General features: G+C 42.3%; 1 protein-coding gene across 2 annotated transcripts; it reads right to left on the bottom strand.

Annotated features, from left to right (window-relative positions):
• Window positions 1-2,964: 2,964 nt before the first annotated feature.
• On the bottom strand, window positions 2,965-21,661 carry LOC122496643 (cystatin-13-like). 2 transcript variants are annotated; one of them, XM_043603012.1, is made up of 4 exons: window positions 21,437-21,661; window positions 18,550-18,881; window positions 6,873-6,986; window positions 2,965-3,140 (listed from the first exon to the last, which is right to left on the bottom strand). In XM_043603012.1, the coding sequence occupies exons 2-4, from the start codon at window positions 18,775-18,777 to the stop codon at window positions 3,057-3,059; spliced, it is 426 nt and encodes a 141-aa protein (XP_043458947.1). In that variant the 5' UTR covers window positions 18,778-18,881; window positions 21,437-21,661; the 3' UTR covers window positions 2,965-3,056. The 2 variants fall into 2 exon arrangements, with proteins under 2 accessions (XP_043458947.1, XP_043458946.1); XM_043603011.1 differs by having other exon boundaries at window positions 18,550-18,884; window positions 21,437-21,659.
• Window positions 21,662-22,355: the final 694 nt, after the last annotated feature.

Genomic DNA, 22,355 nt, shown 5'->3' with positions numbered 1-22,355 from the left:
CTCAAGTAAATACAGGACTGAACACAAAGTAACCACAAAGTGGAAAGCTTGAGGAGGACTTGGAGGATGCCCAGGCTTCTCCCATTGGGTCCAGAAGGATAAGGGGGTTGGAACCTGGGGGAGGGGGAGCTGGCAGGTGATGTACATGAGAATATATCCCAGCAGCCTGCAGTCCTTGCCATATGCGTGAGCCTTAGCATGACTCTGTACATTCCAGATATCTACTCCAGTCCCTGATGCTGACACCCCTCAGATCTCAATACCTTACATGGGATTCAGACATGGGTTTCTCCCTGGCCCTTGTCTAGCCCAGGAAAGGAGCATGTCCTGCTTCGAGGTACATTTTTGACTCTCTTTTTTTCAAAATTTCTCATGATCAAAGGGAAAACGAGGACATGGTAGCAAAGCCAATGCTTCTGGCTTCCATGTGTCTTCTAAAGAGCACAATTTCCAGAGAAGTGTGAGAGAAGGATGCAATTTCTCTTTGGCAGCTGCCCACACACACACACACCAGTGGCTCAGGCTTAGCCTTAATGAGCCTTCGAATCTTGGAAGGGAATGAGCCAATATTCAGACACTCAAGTGTCTCAGAGCCTATACATCCACACATTCCAGTTCTCTTCATGCTCACATATACCCCTGCCAACTGTCGAAATAAAAACTCAGAAATCTCAGTCAATGTAACTGTCTTGATCCTGATTCTTCATTCTTACTAACTCAGTGCATCAGAAGGGCCCAGGTAGTTTTGGAGAGTTAAACCCAAAGCAGTATCCCACTAATACTATCCAGATGACTTGGCTGTGGTTAGTACAGTCTGATTTGCCCCAGATATTTCAGGTATTATGGATAAGATGCAAACAATTAGTCCAGGGTGTGTGAATGTGTTAGGTCTTTCCATGTGTGGAACCTCATTGTCAGGGCTAGGGGAGAAAGTCATGTGCCAGGGGCTGCTCATGGGAACAAGTGGGGCTGGCTAACTCCAGTTATAGAGCAAGAGAGAAAGTGTGCTGGCAGTTCAGGCTGTGCACCCACAGTGGTTGGGGGCTTAAGTGCAGAGGTGGACAGAGAAGTACAAGATATAGGTGCTGCAGGTATAGGGATCCTCATCCCAAGGTAGGGGGAGCAATGAGACCCACTCTGACTGTGTCCCCAGAGCTCCATGACCATGTGGAGGAGGATGGAGGCCAGGGTGTGCCTTCCCCAGGACACCACTGCTGGCTGAGGTGAGAAGGTGCAAACTGTGTCCTGTTGCCTGGCTTCCCCCAGACATAGCTCAGGTGGTCCCACGCTGTCCCTCACAGTGGATCTGAACTCCACTATGAGGTTGTTTCCTCCAGAATCTGACCTTAAGACAGAAATTCAAGTGCAAGTTGTTTACTTGGAGGTAATTATAGAAAATACCAGAAGACAATAGGGAAGTAGGAATGGGAAGCAGCATACAACAGTGAGCAGATTAACAATGTGGGCAAGTAGGGCTTTTGTCTTTTCACCTCTCGGAGACTGGATAGAATATGCCTCAGTGTTTTCTTCCAGGGGTACAAAGGCTGAGGCATTCCCTCCACAGCACTCCAGACACTTCCCACAGGTGGAGAGAAAGCCTTCAGACAAAGAGGCTCAGTGTGGGTAGTGTTTACCTGTCAGCCAGGTGGCCTCTGATCTTCACTATCTCTCATATGTCTAAGATGACATGTGTCATCTAAGTAGCTCCTGTGCTACTACTGGCTGGCCTTGACCTGCACATTAGTCCTGCAGTTTCCACATCCAGGTTTCAGAAAGTGCCTCTTTCTGGTCATGTTAACTATCTTCATTATCTTAGCCCACATCTACATACACACACACATACACACACACACACACTTGTGCACAAACACACACACAGTGGTAGCCAACCTCCAACATGGCCTCCACTGATCCTCATCTCCTGGTCTCACACCCTTGTAGAGTCCCCCCAACACTGAACCAGAACTAATCTGAGTGGCAAATAGTACAAGGAAGAGGTGATGGTATGTGACATCTGAAGCTGGATCACAAAGGGCTCAATGCCCTTTGGCTTCCATCTTGGTCTCTCAGAACATTCTATCTGGAGGAAGCCATATGAAGCACATAGCAGCCCTGTGGAGAGACTGACATGGAAGAGAACAGAGATCTCCTGTCAATGGCCAACGTCAACTTGTAGTCATGAGTGTGAGCCACCTGAGAAGTGGATTCTCCAGAACCAAATTAACCCTCATGTGAGGGCAGTGTAGTCAATGACTGAGTGTAGATACTCAGACATTCACTCAAGAGAGACAGTGACACCTGGAAACACCTCACCAAGTCTCCCTCAGATCCCTGACCCACCGACACCCTGAGAGACTTAAATTTCTTAAGCCACTAGGGGCAGAGTGATTAGACACGCAGCATTAGATAACTAACACATAAAACTGTGCACACACACATACACAAAACAGCTTACTATCCATGAAACATCAATCCCCTTGCATTTTTTCTGCTTCACGTCAAAACCAAAAGTACATTGCAAATCTAAAAATGACCCAACTATCTTCCAGTTGGATTGGTTGTCTAAAACTGTTTCTAAACCATTGGACTGTATCTTCCCTGGAGTCCTAGGCAGGGAGATTTTTGTGGAAATCCATGGAAGGAATACTCCCAAATAAGTAAGACCCTCCGACCTTGATGAAATAACACACGAGCTCAAAACAGTTGAGCTTAGTTAGTTCTCCAGAAACAGCTGTCCTCCAGTTAGTTCTCCAGAAACAACTGTCAGTTAAAAGTAATTTGTCCTCAGAGTTCAATGAGATATTGGAAACAGGTTCATACGTTCTTCCGTTTATTGGTAGCAGATTGTCCTGCTAGTAGATGACAGAGTCAATTAGAACAGGCTGATCAATACTGTAAAAGGGCATTATGTTCTCAGTATCAGCCCCTAAAGAGTAGATAAAAAAAGCAAAAAAGTCACAAAAATGAAGTCAATGGGTCAGTTTATTTAAATGTTTTGCAAGTGTCTTTGTTTCTTTAAAATGGAAGTGAGAGCAGCTGAATATGCTAGAAGATAATTAGACCTCTTTGCATTGTTTCTTCAGCATAGTGAACTCAAATTTCCAAGGTTTGGTTGCAACAATAAAGGTGCAATAAAACATCTAAAAAATACAAAAAGAATAATCAGCTTATAAGAAAGAAAAATAAAAAGCAAACAAATAAACATATGTTTCTATTTCCAGGTATCAGGATTTGGCTTCAGGGTGGCTAAAGGCTGCCTGAGCCAGTCATGCCTCCACAGTCTCTGGAACTGTTGAACCTGAGGCCATCTGGGAGAGGAGCCAGCCTCATTCACCAGGATGGACCACTGCCAATTCATCTCCATGTGATCTGAAGCCATCACGGATGTCTGAGCCATCATGGATAGCTGGACCCAGAATAGCTGGACCCCAGAAACTGATTATTCTCAGAAATCCTCATCTCCAGATATGTTGCTCATCTAGCCACCCTGACTTCCCTGCAGCCCATTGAGACTCCATGTTGCATGGAAAGCCCAGTGAATCCTACCCAGAAGCTACAACCCAACAAGAATAGTATAGAGTCCTGTATCCCTTGGTGAGGCTGGTCAAAATCAGGCCAGAGATGAGAAGCAAAGACTGCAGCCAGGGAGCTAAGGGGACACACAGAGCTCTTCCCAGGGCCTGCAGAATGAGCAGAATTTCAGGTTCCTGGTGTGGGATGAGTTCAACTAAAATCTTTATTCAGTTAGAATAAAAATATAAACTAGGAATGCCTCCACTATATCAATGGAAACATGAATGGCAACATCCAATATAATTGAAGTTATATAAGATAAAAATACTGATATACAAGTACTGATAAAAAGTCAGCTTGAGGAATAAAATAGGACCAAGATACCAGCAATGCAGACAGACCATTGGAGAACTAAGGACAGTCCAGGGATGCATCCCAGCTAGAGTGGCATCTGGGATGGGTTCAGCTGGTTCCCAGCAGTGGTAGGAAGGGGAGAGAGTGGATTTATCAGAGAGTTAACTAATTGCTTAATTTCTGGATCAGCCAAAGTAGACAGGAAACAATCAGAAAGAAGAGAAATTGAAAAACAAAATATCAGGATCAATTCTAGAGGACATCTAAACAATGTATATCAAAAATCTTTAAGAAGCGAAAAATTACTAAATGAGTAGTTCAACTTCCAGGAACTTTACCTGCATGGAAACAATAACCAGATATACATTCAAATAGAAATAAAAGATATTGATTTAAGCACTGTTCATAATAGCTAAAAATTAGGAAAACTTAACCAATTCTCAGGAATTGGCTTAGAAAAATGTGTAAAACCATTAAATGAAATCACAGTTTCACTATATGATGCTCTCACATAATTTTACAGTTTTAGAAATTCTTAAAACTTATTATTAAGTGAAAATCTAGATTATAATACAGTAGAGAGTATGATCCCAACTGCACAAAATACAAATATAAAATATAGGAAAGTTAATATAAATAACAATATATTGACAATGGTAAACTCTACATAAGAGTATTTATAGTTGATTTTAAGTAATTTAATACTTTTGAAGTTTCCAAATTTTCTACATGAAATGAATCAGGCCAATAGCTATTTAAAATCATATCAAGTTTTAAATTTATATTCCAAAGAGCTCAGATGTTTGCCTTTTCTTCATTTCTAAATCCCAACAAATAATTGAAGGAAGTGTTTAGGTCAAATCTATAAGAGTTCTATGAAATGAGAAAGGACCCTGTGCAAGGACAGAGACAGAGAGGATTCTCCATGTGATAAGAAGTGTATGCAATCAAGGTGATGAAGTCTTCTGAGCAGCAGAAGCTCCATGTAGAGGATGAGATCATAAGAGGAAACCAAGAAAGCAAACTGTCTCTAAACCCCACAAGACTTGAAGTCATCCTCAATTCTTCTCTCACTCTCCATGGCCAATCCATCAGAAATTCAAACCAAGCCTTTCACAGACATCCAGAACCCAGTACCTCTAGCATCCTAACCAACATCACAGACTCCTACTGATCTTGCTGTCTCCATCCCTGCCTCCATGCTGGCTCTTCTCCATGTGTCTCTCCATGTCTGCACTCCTATTTCTACCTGGCATGTCTCGAAAGCCCAATGACTTTTATGGGCTGTGTCAATGGGCACCTTTACCCTATGACCTCTACTGTCTGTGCCAAGGGTGCCTTTGCCCTCCAAGAGCTATGTCAGTGGGCACTCTTGCCCTCTAACCTATATAGACCACATCAATGGGCACCCTCTGGCTTCCAGTTGAGTTCAGCCAAGGAGAGACAGAGGCAGGAAGTGGGAGGCATGAGGAGTTGAGGTCAGAGGGTTCCAATGGGTTGGCTGTGGTTCCTGACAGGGACCCACAGATTGCTCCAGAAAAAAAAAGATATTAAAAAGAAAATCTTAATGATTACTAGGGATATTAAAACATCTCAACCTTACTAGAAATCAGGGAGTGACAATGTGAAAAGGTGACAAGATCACCTTTCTCATACATCAGAATGAAAACATTTAAGACTCAACCCCAAGTGCTGAGGGAACATGAACAACAACACACACCACTGATGAAAGGTATGCTGGTTCAGCCACTTTGGAGAGTAAAACAGGTTTTAAGTCACATGTGGTAGCCCACAAACGCTTAAGCTGCATGTGTGGCAGAATGGTGGCCCCACTCCCGAGCCCCCCCTGCCCTGGGGGAAAGTCCCAAACCTGCTCAGTCAGCACCTGTCTCAACAGTCACTGCTTCACTTGTTAAAAGTGAAAATTTAAGACAACCACAGGTATGTAAAATAGCAAGATAGTTACATACAATGTAATACAGTCATATAAGAGCTTAATATGCACTAATACAAATAATTTTAGCCAATTTCTATATACATTAAATGACCCAAGAAATCATTTGGCATAAATAATATTAGATTGTACTAACATAACAAATCTCAAAACATATTGTTGAGTGGGAAAAAAAAGAACAAGAGAAAGTTCCAAAATTTGTGTACCTTTTGAAAAATACGCAAAACTCTACATACACAGATTAAATATTTTAAAAAAAAACTGGTTAAGAACACCTCTCTCTCTCTCTCTCTCTCTCTCTCTCTCTGCTTCTGTCCTGTTCACACTTTCTCTATTTCTCAAAATAAATAAATAAACTTTAAAAACCTTAAAAAATAAAAATATTACTTAATTGAAAAGAAGTTCTAATAATTTATAATAATAGCCAACTTTCTAGATGTAGCCATCGACTTGCATTTGGTATTCATTAGAATACCTACTATTCATTGGAATATGAAGATGTGTTTTATTTGCACATTTGGGCAATTTTCAGGAACCACTAATCTGCCATTATTTTTGCTTAGCCATGTGTCATGCCAGCTTTAAGTATATACTAAATAGGTGTCTTCTGTGAAGACACAGAAATATACATACTTGTATATGCAGCTTCAACTATGAAAAAGAAAAAATGGATCTTCTATGAAAAGATAACCAAAACAAATTTGAAAAAGTGAAAAGGAAAGTTACATCTGTCCACCTGAACCTAGCCCAGCTTGCACAATAGTGAGAAATAATGAACAGGTGTTGCTTTAAGCCACTAGGTGTCTATATGTGTGCTGGTGGGGTTAGGGGAAGGTGGTATCAGCAAAAAAACAAAACAAAAAACAAACAAACAAACACCAATAAAAATGATAGAAACAATCTCTGTGTCTACAATCTGGCCATCCTGGATCCTGAATATGATCAGAATATGGTTTAGAAAGGAAACTAGAAAATCAAAGCAGGATTGGTCCTATTGATGTTCTCATTCTGGTACACAGACCTAAGGACTGCCCCCACTTGAGGCATATACCTTTTGCATTTGGGGGTCCTGTTGTAATAAGCAGTTTTCATTTTCTCCTGAAATTTTCTTGCACATTGTTCGGGCAATTTTGACTTCAAGAAAGTAATCCAAACTCTCTGTGACCTGTCAAGGAGCAATTTAAAAATTAGAGATCATAAATGAATACATGATATCAACTGTCATCTCTGATAAACGAGTATGTCGTTGACTACTTACAGCTAAAACTGTCTCCCTGTCTGCCTCCCTCCTACAGTTTCCTTGCCAGAAACTTTGGGATAACTGGAGGGGCAGGGGTTCTTCCCTTGATCCCTATCCTTCTGTCTGTCTCTCATCACGATGTTGAATGTTAAATAATGACAACTGTCCCCAAGATAAGGCAAGAAAACTATCCCCCCAAAAATGCTTTCCCCAGAAAGGTAATGGTTTGCTTATTGGAGCCAGGTAAATAAACAGCAGAGTTAAAATATCTTCATACCTAATAGATACTGGGGGAAGAAGACAAGACATCCCAGAACTCAAATTTACTTGGAGGGTATTGCTTCTCTCTCTAGCTTCTCTCCTCGGTACTTTTAGCAACCCCTTGTGATACACTCTCCTAAGTCCCTGACTTCAGATCCTCTTCTTTACCTGTGCAGAACCCCCCACCAGCCCTTGTATTCCAGAGGGACCCATGGGGAAATTGAAATGCACAATGGCAAATGGAGACTTTCATTATTTAAAAGTAAGAACAAGGTAAGATTTTACAAGACTTAAGGGAGAGAAAGTATTAAAGAGAATGACTAAGTTAAACAGAATAATTGACCCTAGAAGAATCAGAGACAATTCAGAAAACACAGTAAGCATTTTGGACATTCAAAAAAAGTTGCCCAGACATTAAAACAAAATGGTTGTGGTGGAAAGAATTCTAAGTATGGTTCTTGAATATCATATATACTTTACATTTTTTCAGTTATGTATATATGTGTATATAAAATGTTTGTAAGGACAGAGCCAACTGCCCTCAGGAAATGATGAGTCAGAAATTGAGTCTTCATTTCCATTTTTTAACTCAGCAACATCCAAACATACTCCTAGAGTTTGTTTTTATGATGGGATAACAAGTTTCTTAATGTCAATACAATCAGCTTTTGGGACTGGATCGATCTTTGTGGTGGGGGCTGTCCTGGGAACTGTAGGGTGCTTAGCAGCACCCCTGGTCTCTGCCCACTAGATGTCAGCAGCAGCCCCCTCTGGTTGTGATGACCAAAGATGCCTCCAGATATTGCCAAAAATTCCCTACCAAGCAAAATCCACGCCCACTTAAGAAACACTGCTTTATATCTGAGTAATACTTCCAAGTTAAAATTATCATAAAAACAAACTTCTCTGAATCATACTCAATAGCCACCAACCGACCACCAGCCATATCTTGACCCCTGATTGCCCAGAAAAGGGAGGGGAATGGGGGTCCTGGCTGCTGAGGCAGCCCTGCCATAGACAGGCCCTCTGACCCTCCGGCTACGGTGTCCCACTACTCACACTTCATTCATATCACTTAATCAGTAACATGTGCTCATTCCTAGCAGATATCCTGGGTTTAAATCTTGGCTTTTCTACATACTAGCTGTGTGTCCCTGAGCAAATTACTAAACACTTCAGTGCCTGTTTCCTCTTTAAAGTGCAAGAAAGTAGTTTCTATGTAATGAGTTGTGAGATTTGAATGAGCATATGAAAAGCAACCAGGCCCCAGGGATGCTGGGTAGTTAAGTTTCTGACTCTCTGGCTAAAATGAACAAATCAGGAGACTATAGATGCTGGAGAGGATGTGGAGAAATGAGAACCCTCTTGCACTGTTGGTGGGAATGCAAACTGGTGCAGCCACTCCGGAAAACAGTGTGGAGATTCCTCAAAAAATTAAAAATAGATCTACCCTATGACCCAGCAATAGCACTGCTAGGAACTTACCTAAGGAATACAGGAGTGCTGATGCATAGGGGCACTTGTACCCCAATATTTATAGCAGCACTTTCAACAATAGCCAAGTTATGGAAAGAGCCTAAATGTCCATCAGCCAACGAATGGATAAAGAAATTGTGCTTTATATACACAATGGAATACTACTTGGCAATGAGAAAGAATGAAATATGGCCATTTGTAGCAACAGGGATGGAACTGGAGAGTGTTATGCTAAGTGAAATAAGTCATACAGAGAAAGACAGATATTATATGTCTTCACTCTTATGTGGATCCTGAGAAACTTAACAGAAGACCATGGGCGAGGGGAAGGAAAAATAAAGTTACAGAGGGAGAGAGCCAAACCATAAGAGACTCTTAAAAACTGAGAATAAACTGAGGGTTGATGGGAGTGGGAGGGAGAGGTGGGTGGGTGATGGGCATTGAGGAGGGCATCTGTTGGGAGGAGCACTGGGTGTTGTAAGGAAACCAATTTGACATTAAATTTCATATTAAAAAAAGGCTTCTGACTCGATTTTGGCTTAGGTCATGATCTCGTGGTTATTAATATGGAACCCCACATTGGTCTTGGCAGTGACAGAAAAGAGCCTGCTTGGGATTTTCTCTCTCCCTCTCTGTCTCTCTGTCTCTCTCTCTCTCTCTCTCTCTTAAAATAAACTTTAAAACAAAATAGAGAAAGAAAAGGAAAAGCAACCAGAGTTGACCCTTGAACAACGTGGGGGTTACAGGCACAGTCAAAAATCCAAGTGGAAATTTTGACTCCTCAATAACTTAACTACTAATAGAAGACTTAACAATAACATAAACAATCAATTAACACATATTTTGTGTGTCGTATATATTCTATACTGTATCCTTGCAATAAAGTGAGCTAGAGTAAACAAAATTTTATTTTAAAAAGTCATAAGGAAGAGAAAATATATTTACAGTACTGCACTGTATTTCTTGAAACAAATTAGCATATAATTGGACCCATGGTGCTCATTTTTACCATCATTCACCTCGCACAAAATCTACAGCAGAGCCTTAGTCAACTGTGAACTAGAGCAAGTGGTTGCAAACTTCTTCTTTAAGAACTGGAGGGTGAATATTTTAGGCTCAGAACACACAGTCTTCTCATTGCAGTGCAAAAGTAGCCTTAGACAGCACTCAAATAATTCAGGTGACAATGCTCAATAAAACTTTATTTATAGACACAGAAATTTAAATTTTATGTAATTTTCATATCACAAAATACTATTTTTATTTCTTATAACCATTCTTAGTTCATGGGGCATACAAAATAAGCAGCAAGCCAGACTTGCCTGGAGGCTATAATTGTCTAACTCCTGATATAGATCTTTGTACGTTTAAGTTAAATCATCCAGTAAAATAAAGCTCTTTTCTTTATATAGAACCTGTGTGTGTGTGTGTTACTAAGTTTAATCTGAATTATCACCAAGCACTTTTCTTTTTGCTTTTTTTTTTGTTTAACATTTATTTATTTATGAGAGACAGAGAGAGAGAGAGAGAGAGAGCAAGTGGGGGAGGGGGAGGGAGAGAGGGAGACAGAATCTGAAGCAGGCTCCAGGCTCTGAGCTGTCAGCACAAAGCCCAGTGAGGGGCTCGAACTGACAAATTGTGAGATCATGACCTGAGGTGAAGTCAGACACTTAACTAACTGAGCCACCCAGGTGCTCCAAGGAATTTCAAATACCTCTGTTCTAGCCTCTTTTTGAATCCGTTTCAACCTGATTCTTTTGAATTCTTACCTGCATTCAAGAGTTACCATGAGCTGAGAAATAAAATGTACATTCATGGGGGAAAAAATAGCACACAGTACAAAATAATTTATAATTTGGAGGACATGAGAATTTGCAGTATATTTGATTAAATACCTGCCTGTAAAGCAGAACCATTTATTTGTGGAAGTGAAAAAGCACAGATAAAGAGAAGTCCATGAAAGTATAGTTTTGGACAAGGTGGGAACTTCATTAAGGACAGGCACTAACCATAAATGAGACCCAAAGACAATTGATATTTATGAGGCTTTACTTTGGCCACCCAGTGGTGAGGGAGAGAGTCAAAGTCTGTGTGTGTGTTGAGGATGGACAAGGGGTCAAATGTCCCAGCCTCATAGAGGATGAAGCTGCCAAATGAGCTTTCTCTCCTGACCCTGTTAAGAAAAGAGTAACCTGAGTAGGTTCCTGGTGACCTGGAGGGATGTACAGCAAAGGTTAGAAGGAAGAGGGGCAAGAGGGGACAGAGCTAGCGAAAGAGGAAGAAAAGCAAAAAATGCATCCCTGTACTACATGTCACTTTGATGTTGCAGGGTAGCCCCCATGCCCCATTAGCCACTCTCTCTTCCCTTTCTTAAAGTCCAGCCAGACTGGATGAACCCCCTTTCCTTCTGTGTGCCTACTGATTATTCTCTGGGGTTTCCCCAAACCACAGTCCAATCATCGTTCTCAGAAGACAGCATTGGTACTCTCTTCTATGATACAGTCCATATTCCAATTCCTCCAACTAGTCCAATAACATCTTTTATATGTTTTTTTTAATTATTCAAGAGATAAGACAAGACCACACATTGAATTTAGTTGTCCTGTTTCTTACATCTCCTTTAATCAAGCAGTTTTCCTGCTTTTTCTCCTTGTCTTTCATGACACTGATATTTTTTTTTCTGAAATTTATTGACAAATTGGTTTCCATACAACACCCAGTGCTCATCCCAAAAGGTGCCCTCCTCAATACCCATCACCCACCCTCTCCTCCCTCCCACCCCCCATCAACCCTCAGTTTGTTCTCAGTTTTTAACAGTCTCTTATGCTTTGGCTCTCTCCCATTCTAACCTCTTTTTTTTTTTTTTCCTTCCCCTCCCCCATGGGTTCCTGTTAAGTTTCTCAGGATCCACATAAGAGTGAAACCATATGGTATCTGTCTTTCTCTGTATGGCTTATTTCACTTAGCATCACACTCTCCAGTTCCATCCACGTTGCTACAAAAGGCCATATTTCATTTTTTCTCATTGCCATGTAATATTCCATTGTGTATATAAACCACAATTTCTTTATCCATTCATCAGTTGATGGACATTTAGGCTCTTTCCATAATTTGGCTATTGTTGAGAGTGCTGCTATGAACATTGGGGTACAAGTGGCCCTATGCATCAGTGCTCCTGTATCCCTTGGATAAATTCCTAGCAGTGCTATTGCTGGGTCATAGGGTAGGTCTATTTTTAATTTTCTGAGGAACCTCCACACTGCTTTCCAGAGCGGCTGCACCAATTTGCATTCCCACCAACAGTGCAAGAGGGTTCCCATTTCTCCACATCCTCTCCAGCATCTATAGTCTCCTGATTTGTTCATTTTGGCCACTCTGACTGGCGTGAGGTGATATCTGAGTGTGGTTTTGATTTGTATTTCCCTGATAAGGAGCGACGCTGAACATCTTTTCATGTGCCTGTTGGCCATCCGGATGTCTTCTTTAGAGAAGTGTCTATTCATGTTTTCTGCCCATTTCTTCACTGGGTTATTTGTTTTTTGGGTGTGGAGTTTGGTGAGCTCTTTATAGATTTTGGATACTAGCCCTTTGTCCGATATGTCATTTGCGAATATCTTTTCCCATTCCGTTGGTTGCCTTTTAGTTTTGTTGGTTGTTTCCTTTGCTGTGCAGAAGCTTTTTATCTTCATAAGGTCCCAGTAATTCACTTTTGCTTTTAATTCCCTTGCCTTTGGGGATGTGTCGAGTAAGAGATTGCTACGGCTGAGGTCAGAGAGGTCTTTTCCTGCTTTCTCCTCTAAGGTTTTGATGGTTTCCTGTCTCACATTTAGGTCCTTTATCCATTTTGAGTTTATTTTTGTGAATGGTGTGAGAAAGTGGTCTAGTTTCAACCTTCTGCATGTTGCTGTCCAGTTCTCCCAGCACCATTTGTTAAAGAGGCTGTCTTTTTTCCATTGGATGTTCTTTCCTGCTTTGTCAAAGATGAGTTGGCCATACGTTTGTGGGTCTAGTTCTGGGGTTTCTATTCTATTCCATTGGTCTATGTGTCTGTTTTGGTGCCAATACCATGCTGTCTTGATGATGACAGCTTTGTAGTAGAGGCTAAAGTCTGGGATTGTGATGCCTCCTGCTTTGGTCTTCTTCTTCAAAATTCCTTTGGCTATTCGGGGCCTTTTGTGGTTCCATATGAATTTTAGGATTGCTTGTTCTAGTTTCGAGAAGAATGCTGGTGCAATTTTGATTGGGATTGCATTGAATGTGTAGATAGCTTTGGGTAGTATTGACATTTTGACAATATTTATTTTTCCAATCCATGAGCAGGGAATGTCTTTCCATTTCTTTAAATCTTCTTCAATTTCCTTCATAAGCTTTCTATAGTTTTCAGCATACAGATCCTTTACATCTTTGGTTAGATTTATTCCTAGGTATTTTATGCTTCTTGGTGCAATTGTGAATGGGATCAGTTTCTTTATTTGTCTTTCTGTTGCTTCATTGTTAGTGTATAAGAATGCAACTGATTTCTGTACATTGATTTTGTATCCTGCAACTTTGCTGAATTCCTGTATCAGTTCTAGCAGACTTTTGGTGGAGTCTATCGGATTTTCCATGTATAATATCATGTCATCTGCAAAAAGCGAAAGCTTGACTTCATCTTTGCCAATTTTGATGCCTTTGATTTCCTTTTGTTGTCTGATTGCTGATGCTAGAACTTCCAGCACTATGTTAAACAGCAGCGGTGAGAGTGGGCATCCTTGTCGTGTTCCTGATCTCAGGGAAAAAGCTTTCAGTTTTTCCCCGTTGAGGATGATGTTAGCTGTGGGCTTTTCATAAATGGCTTTTATGATCTTTAAGTATGTTCCTTCTATCCCGACTTTCTCAAGGGTTTTTATTAAGAAAGGGTGCTGGATTTTGTCGAAGGCCTTTTCTGCATCGATTGACAGGATCATATGGTTCTTCTCTCTTTTTTTGTTAATGTGATGTATCACGTTGATTGATTTGCGAATGTTGAACCAGCCCTGCATCCCAGGAATGAATCCCACTTGATCATGGTGAATAATTCTTTTTATATGCTGTTGAATTCGATTTGCTAGTATCTTATTGAGAATTTTTGCATCCATATTCATCAGGGATATTGGCCTGTAGTTCTCTTTTTTTACTGGGTCTCTGTCTGGTTTAGGAATCAAAGTAATACTGGCTTCATAGAATGAGTCTGGAAGTTTTCCTTCCCTTTCTATTTCTTGGAATAGCTTGAGAAGGATAGGTATTATCTCTGCTTTAAACGTCTGGTAGAACTCCCCTGGGAAGCCATCTGGTCCTGGACTCTTATTTGTTGGGAGATTTTTGATAACCGATTCAATTTCTTCGCTGGTTATGGGTCTGTTCAAGCTTTCTATTTCCTCCTGATTGAGTTTTGGAAGAGTGTGGGTGTTCAGGAATTTGTCCATTTCTTCCAGGTTGTCCAATTTGTTGGCATATAAGTTTTCATAGTATTCCCTGATAATTGTTTGTATCTCTGAGGGATTGGTTGTAATCATTCCATTTTCATTCATGATTTTATCTATTTGGGTCATCTCCCTTTTCTTTTTGAGAAGCCTGGCTAGAGGTTTGTCAATTTTGTTTATTTTTTCAAAAAACCAACTCTTGGTTTCGTTGATCTGCTCTACAGTTTTTTTAGTTTCTATATTGTTTATTTCTGCTCTGATCTTTATTATTTCTCTTCTTCTGCTGGGCTTAGGCTGCCTTTGCTGTTCTGCTTCTAGTTCCTTTAGGTGTGCTGTTAGATTTTGTATTTGGGATTTTTCTTGTTTCTTGAGATAGGCCTGGATTGCAATGTATTTTCCTCTCAGGACTGCCTTTGCTGCGTCCCAAAGCGTTTGGATTGTTGTATTTTCATTTTCGTTTGTTTCCATATATTTTTTAATTTCTTCTCTAATTGCCTGGTTGACCCACTCATTCGTTAGTAGGGTGTTCTTTAACCTCCATGCTTTTGGAGGTTTTCCAGACTTTTTTCTGTGGTTGATTTCAAGCTTCATAGCATTGTGGTCTGAAAGTAAGCATGGTATAATTTCAATTCTTGTAAACTTATGAAGGGCTGTTTTGTGACCCAGTATATGATCTATCTTGGAGAATGTTCCATGTGCACTCGAGAAGAAAGTATATTCTGTTGCTTTGGGATGCAGAGTTCTAAATATATCTGTCAAGTCCATCTGATCCAATGTCTCATTCAGGGCCCTTGTTTCTTTATTGACCGTGTGTCTAGATGATCTATCCATTTCTGTAAGTGGTGTATTAAAGTCCCCTGCAATTACCACATTCTTATCAATAAGGTTGCTTATGTTTATGAGTAATTGTTTTATATATTTGGGGGCTCCGGTATTCGGTGCATAGACATTTATAATTGTTAGCTCTTCCTGATGGATAGACCCTGTAACTATTATATAATGTCCTTCTTCATCTCTTGTTACAGCCTTTAATTTAAAGTCTAGTTTGTCTGATATAAGTATGGCTACTCCAGCTTTCTTTTGGCTTCCAGTCGCATGATAAATAGTTCTCCATCCCCTCACTCTCAATCTAAAGGTGTCCTCAGGTCTAAAATGAGTCTCTTGTAGACAGCAAATAGATGGGTCTTGTTTTTTTATCCATTCTGATACCCTATGTCTTTTGGTTGGCGCATTTAATCCATTTACATTCAGTGTTATTATAGAAAGATACGGGTTTAGAGTCATTGTGATGTCTGTATGTTTTATGCTTATAGTGATGTCTCTGGGACTTTGTCTCACAGGGTCCCCCTTAGGATCTCTTGTAGGGCTGGTTTAGTGGTGACAAATTCCTTCAGTTTTTGTTTGTTTGGGAAGACCTTTATCTCTCCTTCTATTCTAAATGACAGACTTGCTGGATAAAGGATTCTTGGCTGCATATTTTTTCTGTCTAGCACCCTGAAAATCTCGTGCCAATTCTTTCTGGCCTGCCAAGTTTCAAAAGAGAGAGGTCAGTCACGAGTCTTATAGGTCTCCCTTTATATGTGAGGGCACGTTTACCCCTTGCTGCTTTCAGAATTTTCTCTTTATCCTTGTATTTTGCCAGTTTCACTATGATATGTCGTGCAGAAGATCGATTCAAGTTACGTCTGAAGGGAGTTCTCTGTGCCTCTTGGATTTCAATGCCTTTTTCCTTCCCCAGTTCAGGGAAGTTCTCAGCTATGATTTCTTCAAGTACCCCTTCAGCACCTTTCCCTCTCTCTTCCTCCTCTGGGATACCAATTATGCGTATATTATTTCTTTTTAGTGTATCACTTAATTCTCTAATTTTCCCCTCATACTCCTGGATTTTTTTATCTCTCTTTTTCTCAGCTTCCTCTTTTTCCATAACTTTATCTTCTAGTTCACCTATTCTCTCCTCTGCCTCTTCAAGCCGAGCTGTGGTGGTTTCCATTTTGTTATGCATTTCGTTTAAAGCGTTTTTCAGCTCCTCGTGACTGTTCCTTAGTCCCTTGATCTCTGTAGCAAGAGATTCTCTGCTGTCCTCTATACTGTTTTCAAGCCCAGCGATTAATTTTATGACTATTATTCTAAATTCACTTTCTGTTATATTATTTAAATCCTTTTTGATCAGCTCATTAGCTGTTGTTATTTCCTGGAGATTCTTCTGAGGGGAGTTCTTCCGCTTGGTCATTTTGGATAGTCCCTGGCGTGGTGAGGACCTGCAGGGCACTTCCCCTGTGCTGTGGTGTATAACTGGAGTTGGTGGGTGGGGCCGAAGTCAGACCTGATGTCTGCCCCCAGCCCACCGCTGGGGCCACAGTCAGACTGGTGTGTGCCTTCTCTTCCCCTCTCCTAGGGGCGGGATTCACTGTGGGGTGGTGTGGCTCGTCTGGGCTACTCGCACCCTGCCAGGCTTGTGATGCTGGGGATCTGGCGTATTAGCTGGGGTGGGTAGGCAAGGTGCTCGGGGGCAGGAGGGGCAGGCTTAGATCGCTTCTCCTTAGGTGATCCACTTCAGGAGGGGCCCTGTGGCAGCGGGAGGGAGTCAGATCCGCTGCCGGAGGTTTGGCTCCACCGAAGCGCAGAGTTGGGTGTTTGGGCAGAGCGAGCAAGTTCCCTGGCAGGAACCGGTTCCCTTTGGGATTTCGGCTGGGGGATGGGCGGGAGAGATGGCTCTGGCGAGCGCCTTTGTTCCCCACCAAACTGAGCTCTGTTGTCAGGGGGCTCAGCAGCTCTCCCTCCCTTTGTCCTCCAGCCTTCCCGCTTTCCGAGCAGAGCTGTTAACTTATGACCTCCCAGATGCTAAGTCGCGCTTGTTGTGGGAACACAGTCCGTCAGGCCCCTCCGCTTTTGCAAGCCAGACTCGGGGGCTCTGCTTGGCCGGCGAGCCGCCCCTCCGCCCAGGCTCCCTCCCGCCAGTCTGGGGAGCGCGCACCGCCTCGCCGCCCTTCCTACCCTCTTCCGTGGGCCTCTCGTCTGCGTTTGGCTCCGGCGACCCTGTTCTGCTAATCCTCTGGCGGTTTTCTGGGTTATTTAGGCAGGTGTAGATGGAATCTAAGTGATCAGCAGGACGTGCGGTGAGCCCAGCTTCCTCCTAAGCCGCCATCTTGCCGCAACTCCAAGCATCTGACACTGATATTTTTAAGAGGTCTTACATAATGCTCTATAATATGGATTTGTCTAACTGTTCCTTCGTATTACCTTCAGGGGATGGATTTTTTTTCTCCCAAGATTTTATTTAAGTTCAAGTTAGTTAACATATAGTGTAGTATTGGCTTCAGGAGTAGAATTTAGTGATTCATCACTTACATATAACACCCAGTGCTTATCACAACATCACTCCTTAATCCCCATCACCTGTTTAGCCTGTACCCCCACCCATATCCCCTCTAGCAACCCTCAGTTTGTTCTCTATAGTTAAGAGTCTCTTATGGTTTGCCTCCCTCTCTGTCTTTATTTTATTTTGTTTGTTTTGTTTTATTTATTTTATTTTGTTTTGTTTTGTTTTGTTTTTCCTTCTCTTCTTTCAGGGGATGGATTTTAGACAAGAACACCATAGAAAGATAAGGTTGTGTCCTTTCCATGACTTCACATCAGGGACACATGATGTCAATTTGTCCCAGTGTTGGTGATGAGCATTGGGTGAGCCAGGCATTCACCAGATTTCCTAATTGTAAGGGTATATTTTCCCTTTTATAATTAATGAAAGAATCCCTCCAGCAATTTGTCCTCCACACTGTCCCACCAAGTGGATGTAGGATTCATTGATGATGTTTGCCTGAAGTAGTTGTTGCCATTATGATTTGCTACTTACATAGTCTTTTACATCTAGAGGTAGGCATTTTCCTGTAAAGAAGAGCCTTCCCTTCTCTGTCCTGGTTCCTTTTTTTCAGCAAAAGCTGGACGTGCACTTTCTTTGCTTTTTCACTGTTACAATCCATGCCTGTAATTACTCATTTTGATGATACCAGCCCAAACTATCCCAAACTGGGCCCTTCAAGAGCCCTTCTTGGGTTCTCACCTATGCTTTCTGATATGACTATAATCAATTCTGTTATTTTAATGGATATTTTATGTTTCATCCTGGAATAATAAAGGATGAATCCTAATTAATTTTCCTCCAAAAAACCCTAAAATAAAATTAATATATATTTGGCCAAAGACATTTCTCAGCTCTTTTCCACTCCCTGGTCTCTGTGGCCCTCCATGGATAATGGTACCCCCATGACTGCATCTTGGAGAGAAAGAGCAAGAATAAAATGCTCACTGACCTGCTCCTGGGATTTCAGGACCTTCACCACCTTGTAGCTGTACTTGTCTTTGCTGGTCTTATTAAATTCTTTCATGGCAAACCACAGTGCTTGTTGCACATAGACGTAGGTTTCAGGGATGTCTTGGAATTTCCTCACCACCTTTGGCCTGCCCCAGGCATGAACACTTCTGGATACAAGGGCCACAGTGGCCACCAGGAGCAGCAGGCTCTGGCAGAGTCTGGCCATGGCACCTCAGCCAAGGGGGCACACGCCTTGTTCCTTTTTTCCTTCCAGGGCTGGACTGGGCTGGGCTGGCCCTGCTGCTTCTGCACCCCTAGATCTTCCTGGCACTGCTAGGAGTGAAAGAGGGATAACTTCTGTTATCTTTGTGGCTTCTGGGCTTCTCTTTCTCCTTTCCCAAAGAGAAGAGGAGTGAGAAATCACAATCACAATTCAGAGCATTTTCCCATTTTGGCTGTTTCTTTTTGGAAGGATGCATGCCTCCATGCACTCACAACCTTTCCCTTCCCTACCAGGAGATTCCTGCCTCCTTGTCTGTGAGGTCCCAACACATACACTGCAGGTGCCTGCCTGTATCAGGTTTCTATGCACAGAATGGGATAAGGACCTGCAACAGACACACTGCCACAGGGAGAACATTGGTCTCAAAACTCATCTTATTATTTCCTCTCCAGGAGCATGTATGAAAATCCTCAGCCAGAGCCTTTGTCCTGCCTCAAAAGTACCCCCTGCATCTCCCCTGTTTCCAGTCAGGCTCACTATCAATCACACTGAGATCTATTTATGGAGTATTATTGAGTCGTGCCAGGCCTCATAATAAGGATGTCACATGTTTCTCTTATTTAATCATCCCCTTTTGGGCCACATAACGAGTAACCCCTTTTTACACAGGAAGAAAGTGGGACTCACAGAGAGTTCAAGTAAATGCCTCAGGCTGCTTGACTGAGTGTCATAACTTTTGCCTGCCTGACACATACCTTCATACTTACCTCAGTCTAACAGATGAGAATGTGTAGATCACAGCTTGTAGTGTAAATTTGTTTTTGAGGAGATTCCATTCTACTACAGAAGGTGAATCAGGATGTAGTTTGTGAGACAGAGGCACAACAGTTAATGTGTTAAATATAGGTAATGAAGAAACAAATCGCTTGAGAGATGTAGGGGTCAAGATCAGACCACCTCAAAACGAGCCACTTTAGCATGAAGATTATTTTGATTTAAAAAAAACAATCAAAACCAGGGCTCCCAGGTGGCTCCAACTCTTGATTTTGGCTCCAGTCATGATCTCATGGTTCATGATCAAGCCCCATGTTAGGCTTCACGCTGACAGTGCAGAGCCTGCTTAGGATTCTCTCTCTCCCTCTCTCTTTCTCTCCCTCTCTCTCTGCCCTTTCCCTGCTTGAGCTCTCTCTCTCTCTCTCTCTCTCTCTCTCTCTCTCTCTCTCTTTCTCTCTCTCTCTCTCTCTCTCTCAAAATAAATAAATAAACTTTACTTTTTTATTTTTTATTTTATTAATGTTTATTAATTTTTGAGAGAGAGAGAGCACTAGAGGGGGAGAGGCGAAGCAAGAGAGAGACACAGAATCTGAAGCAGGCTCCAGGCTCTGAGCTTCCAGCACAGAGCCTAATGTGGGGCTCAAACCCACAAACTGTGAGATCATGACCTGAGCCAAAGTTGGACGCTTAACCCACTGAGCCACCCAGGTACCCCTAAATAAATAAACTTTAAAAAACTAAAAATTAAAAGTAAAAAACAATCAAAATCTAGTAGATTCAGGAAAAGTTCTTTACTTCCTTCCCTCCCTCAATTGCCCAAAAAGAATTTAGATAGAGGGTCTGCTCCAGAAAGAGAGCTACCACCACAAACAACTATATTATGCTGTGAACAAGGTATGGTAGACAGGAAGGAACCTAGCAAGGCCTGTTGGATCAAAGCCCTCTCTGTGTTCCATTGTTTCTGTGGGCCCAACAAAGATTTGTTTACCAAACATCTATTCTTTTTCATTCTTCCTGAGGATTACATCCCTTCCCCTTGAAGTTCCAGACCCTGCCCCTTTTTCCTTAATTCAGAATCACATCCATACCTCAGTTTGCCTGTCTTTGGAATTTCCATATCTGTGTGGGTTCCCCATGTATATGAAATTAAATTTTATTTTTCTCCTGTCAATTTGTTGCATGTCAATTTGGTTCTTAGTCTGGTTAGAAGAATCTTGAAGGAGACAGGAAATTTTTCCTCCCCCAGCAGAGACAAAGGCAGAATCCATAAGTTGTGTTCATCACAGACAAGCAGTAAGTACATCTTGCCTAAGTTGAACAAGGAATGTGATGGCAGAACGAAAAGACACCTGATATCCATCAGACACTAACTACACATGAGTTCCATGGAACACAGAATATTTATGATGTCTTATGTCAACCACACAACAATGATGCTATCCTGGCTCCATGTGTCCTCACCCTAGGAACCACCAACCAAATCCTCAGGATGTCTGGCTGTGACAGGCAGACCTGCCTGTGTGTCTCCTCAGTGCCAGGGTGTGCTTCTGACCTGCTGTGCAACTTTGATCAAACCCCCACTGTGGACACCATAACCCCATCAGTGGGGAGCCTGAGGCAGCAAAGAGTTGCCCAAGGTCCTGGCAAGATGGCCTTTCCATCTCCCCTGCTTGCTTCCATATGTGGAGTGTGTTAATCTGCTCCCTTTCCTTTCCTAGCCTTTCACCTGATGGTTTGCACTGACTTGATACACATGGGACTTGCTCAAGCAGCTAACTTTGGCCTATGAGTTTCTCTGCTCCATGATATCTGAACGAATTGCCCGGGGAACACTTGGAGGCCACCCAGGCATCACAGTCCTTCCCCACCAGCTACACCCCAGATGTACCTTAGAACCAAGCTCTTCACCACTTTCTTGCTTGCTGAGGCTTAAACTGGCTGTCCTCACCCACAGGTGGTATCTTTCTCCTTCCTGAGGACTTGAGCTCTAAGCAGCTCCCTTCGTGAGCCACTCTCCAGCCCCAACACATTCAGTTCATGCCCCTGGTCAGGGTGTCAGACCTGAGCTCAAGGGTGCTTCTGCCCTCTGGTTGCACTCCCTGGTCAGGTGGTCACATCTATGACCCCTTTGTGAGGTAAGCCCAGCCCCTCTGATGCTGTTCAAGTGTGGGGCACTTCTGATTGGTCGCTCAGGTCTCAGAGGCCCACAAGGTCAGTAAGAGCCACCAGTATCTGCCCCTAGTGCAGAAATCTTGCCTGTTCCATACCTCCTTGCTTTCTAAATTCCTGGGCTTTGGAATTGACCCCTTGGGAATTAAAGCACCTCCATGGCCATTTCTGTCAGACTTCTGTTATTTGACTCCATAGTCCTAGAGGCAGGATGAGGCACCACACTGCCAGTCTCAGGGAATCTGGGACCAAGAGGCCCTTGAGGAGGTGGTGCCTATGGCTTGCCAGGAGCTGCCCCAGAAACACCAAGTAGAAGGCATCATTTGGCAATGGCAGTGCTCACATAACATACCTCTAGAGGATGAACAAATGAGCAGACCCATTAGCTATATTTCCATCATTAACCTTGTCCCAGATAAGCATTCCCCATTCTGCCTCCCTCCCCCTTGTTGGGGTTCCCTCTTCTGGTAGTGATTCTCAGGCCCCAAGCCAGGCTCCGCTGAGGAGCACCCTCCATCCCACTCTGTAGTTAGAGCTCACAATGACAATGAGGGAGCTCCCAAGAATTCAGAAACCTGGGAATTAATATTTGTGTTTCCAGAACAAAATATAAATCAGCATAATGAGGGTCATACCTG

Source organism: Prionailurus bengalensis, chromosome A3 (assembly GCF_016509475.1).
Source record: "Prionailurus bengalensis isolate Pbe53 chromosome A3, Fcat_Pben_1.1_paternal_pri, whole genome shotgun sequence".
Taxonomy (NCBI): Eukaryota; Metazoa; Chordata; class Mammalia; order Carnivora; family Felidae; genus Prionailurus; species Prionailurus bengalensis.
Note: the sequence above shows the minus strand (reverse complement) of the source record. Positions and strands in the feature narration are given on the sequence as shown.

Coding starts and splice junctions, on each gene's coding strand:
- LOC122496643 (XM_043603012.1), bottom strand. CDS start 18,777: ATGGCCAGACTCTGCCAGAGCCTGCTGCTCCTGGTGGCCACTGTGGCC. Junction 6,987..18,549: donor TCCTGAAATCCCAGGAGCAG/GTCAGTGAGCAT, acceptor GCTCCTTGACAG/GTCACAGAGAGTTTGGATTA. Junction 3,141..6,872: donor AGGACCCCCAAATGCAAAAG/GTATATGCCTCA, acceptor TGTATTTTTTAG/ATGTTTTATTGCACCTTTAT.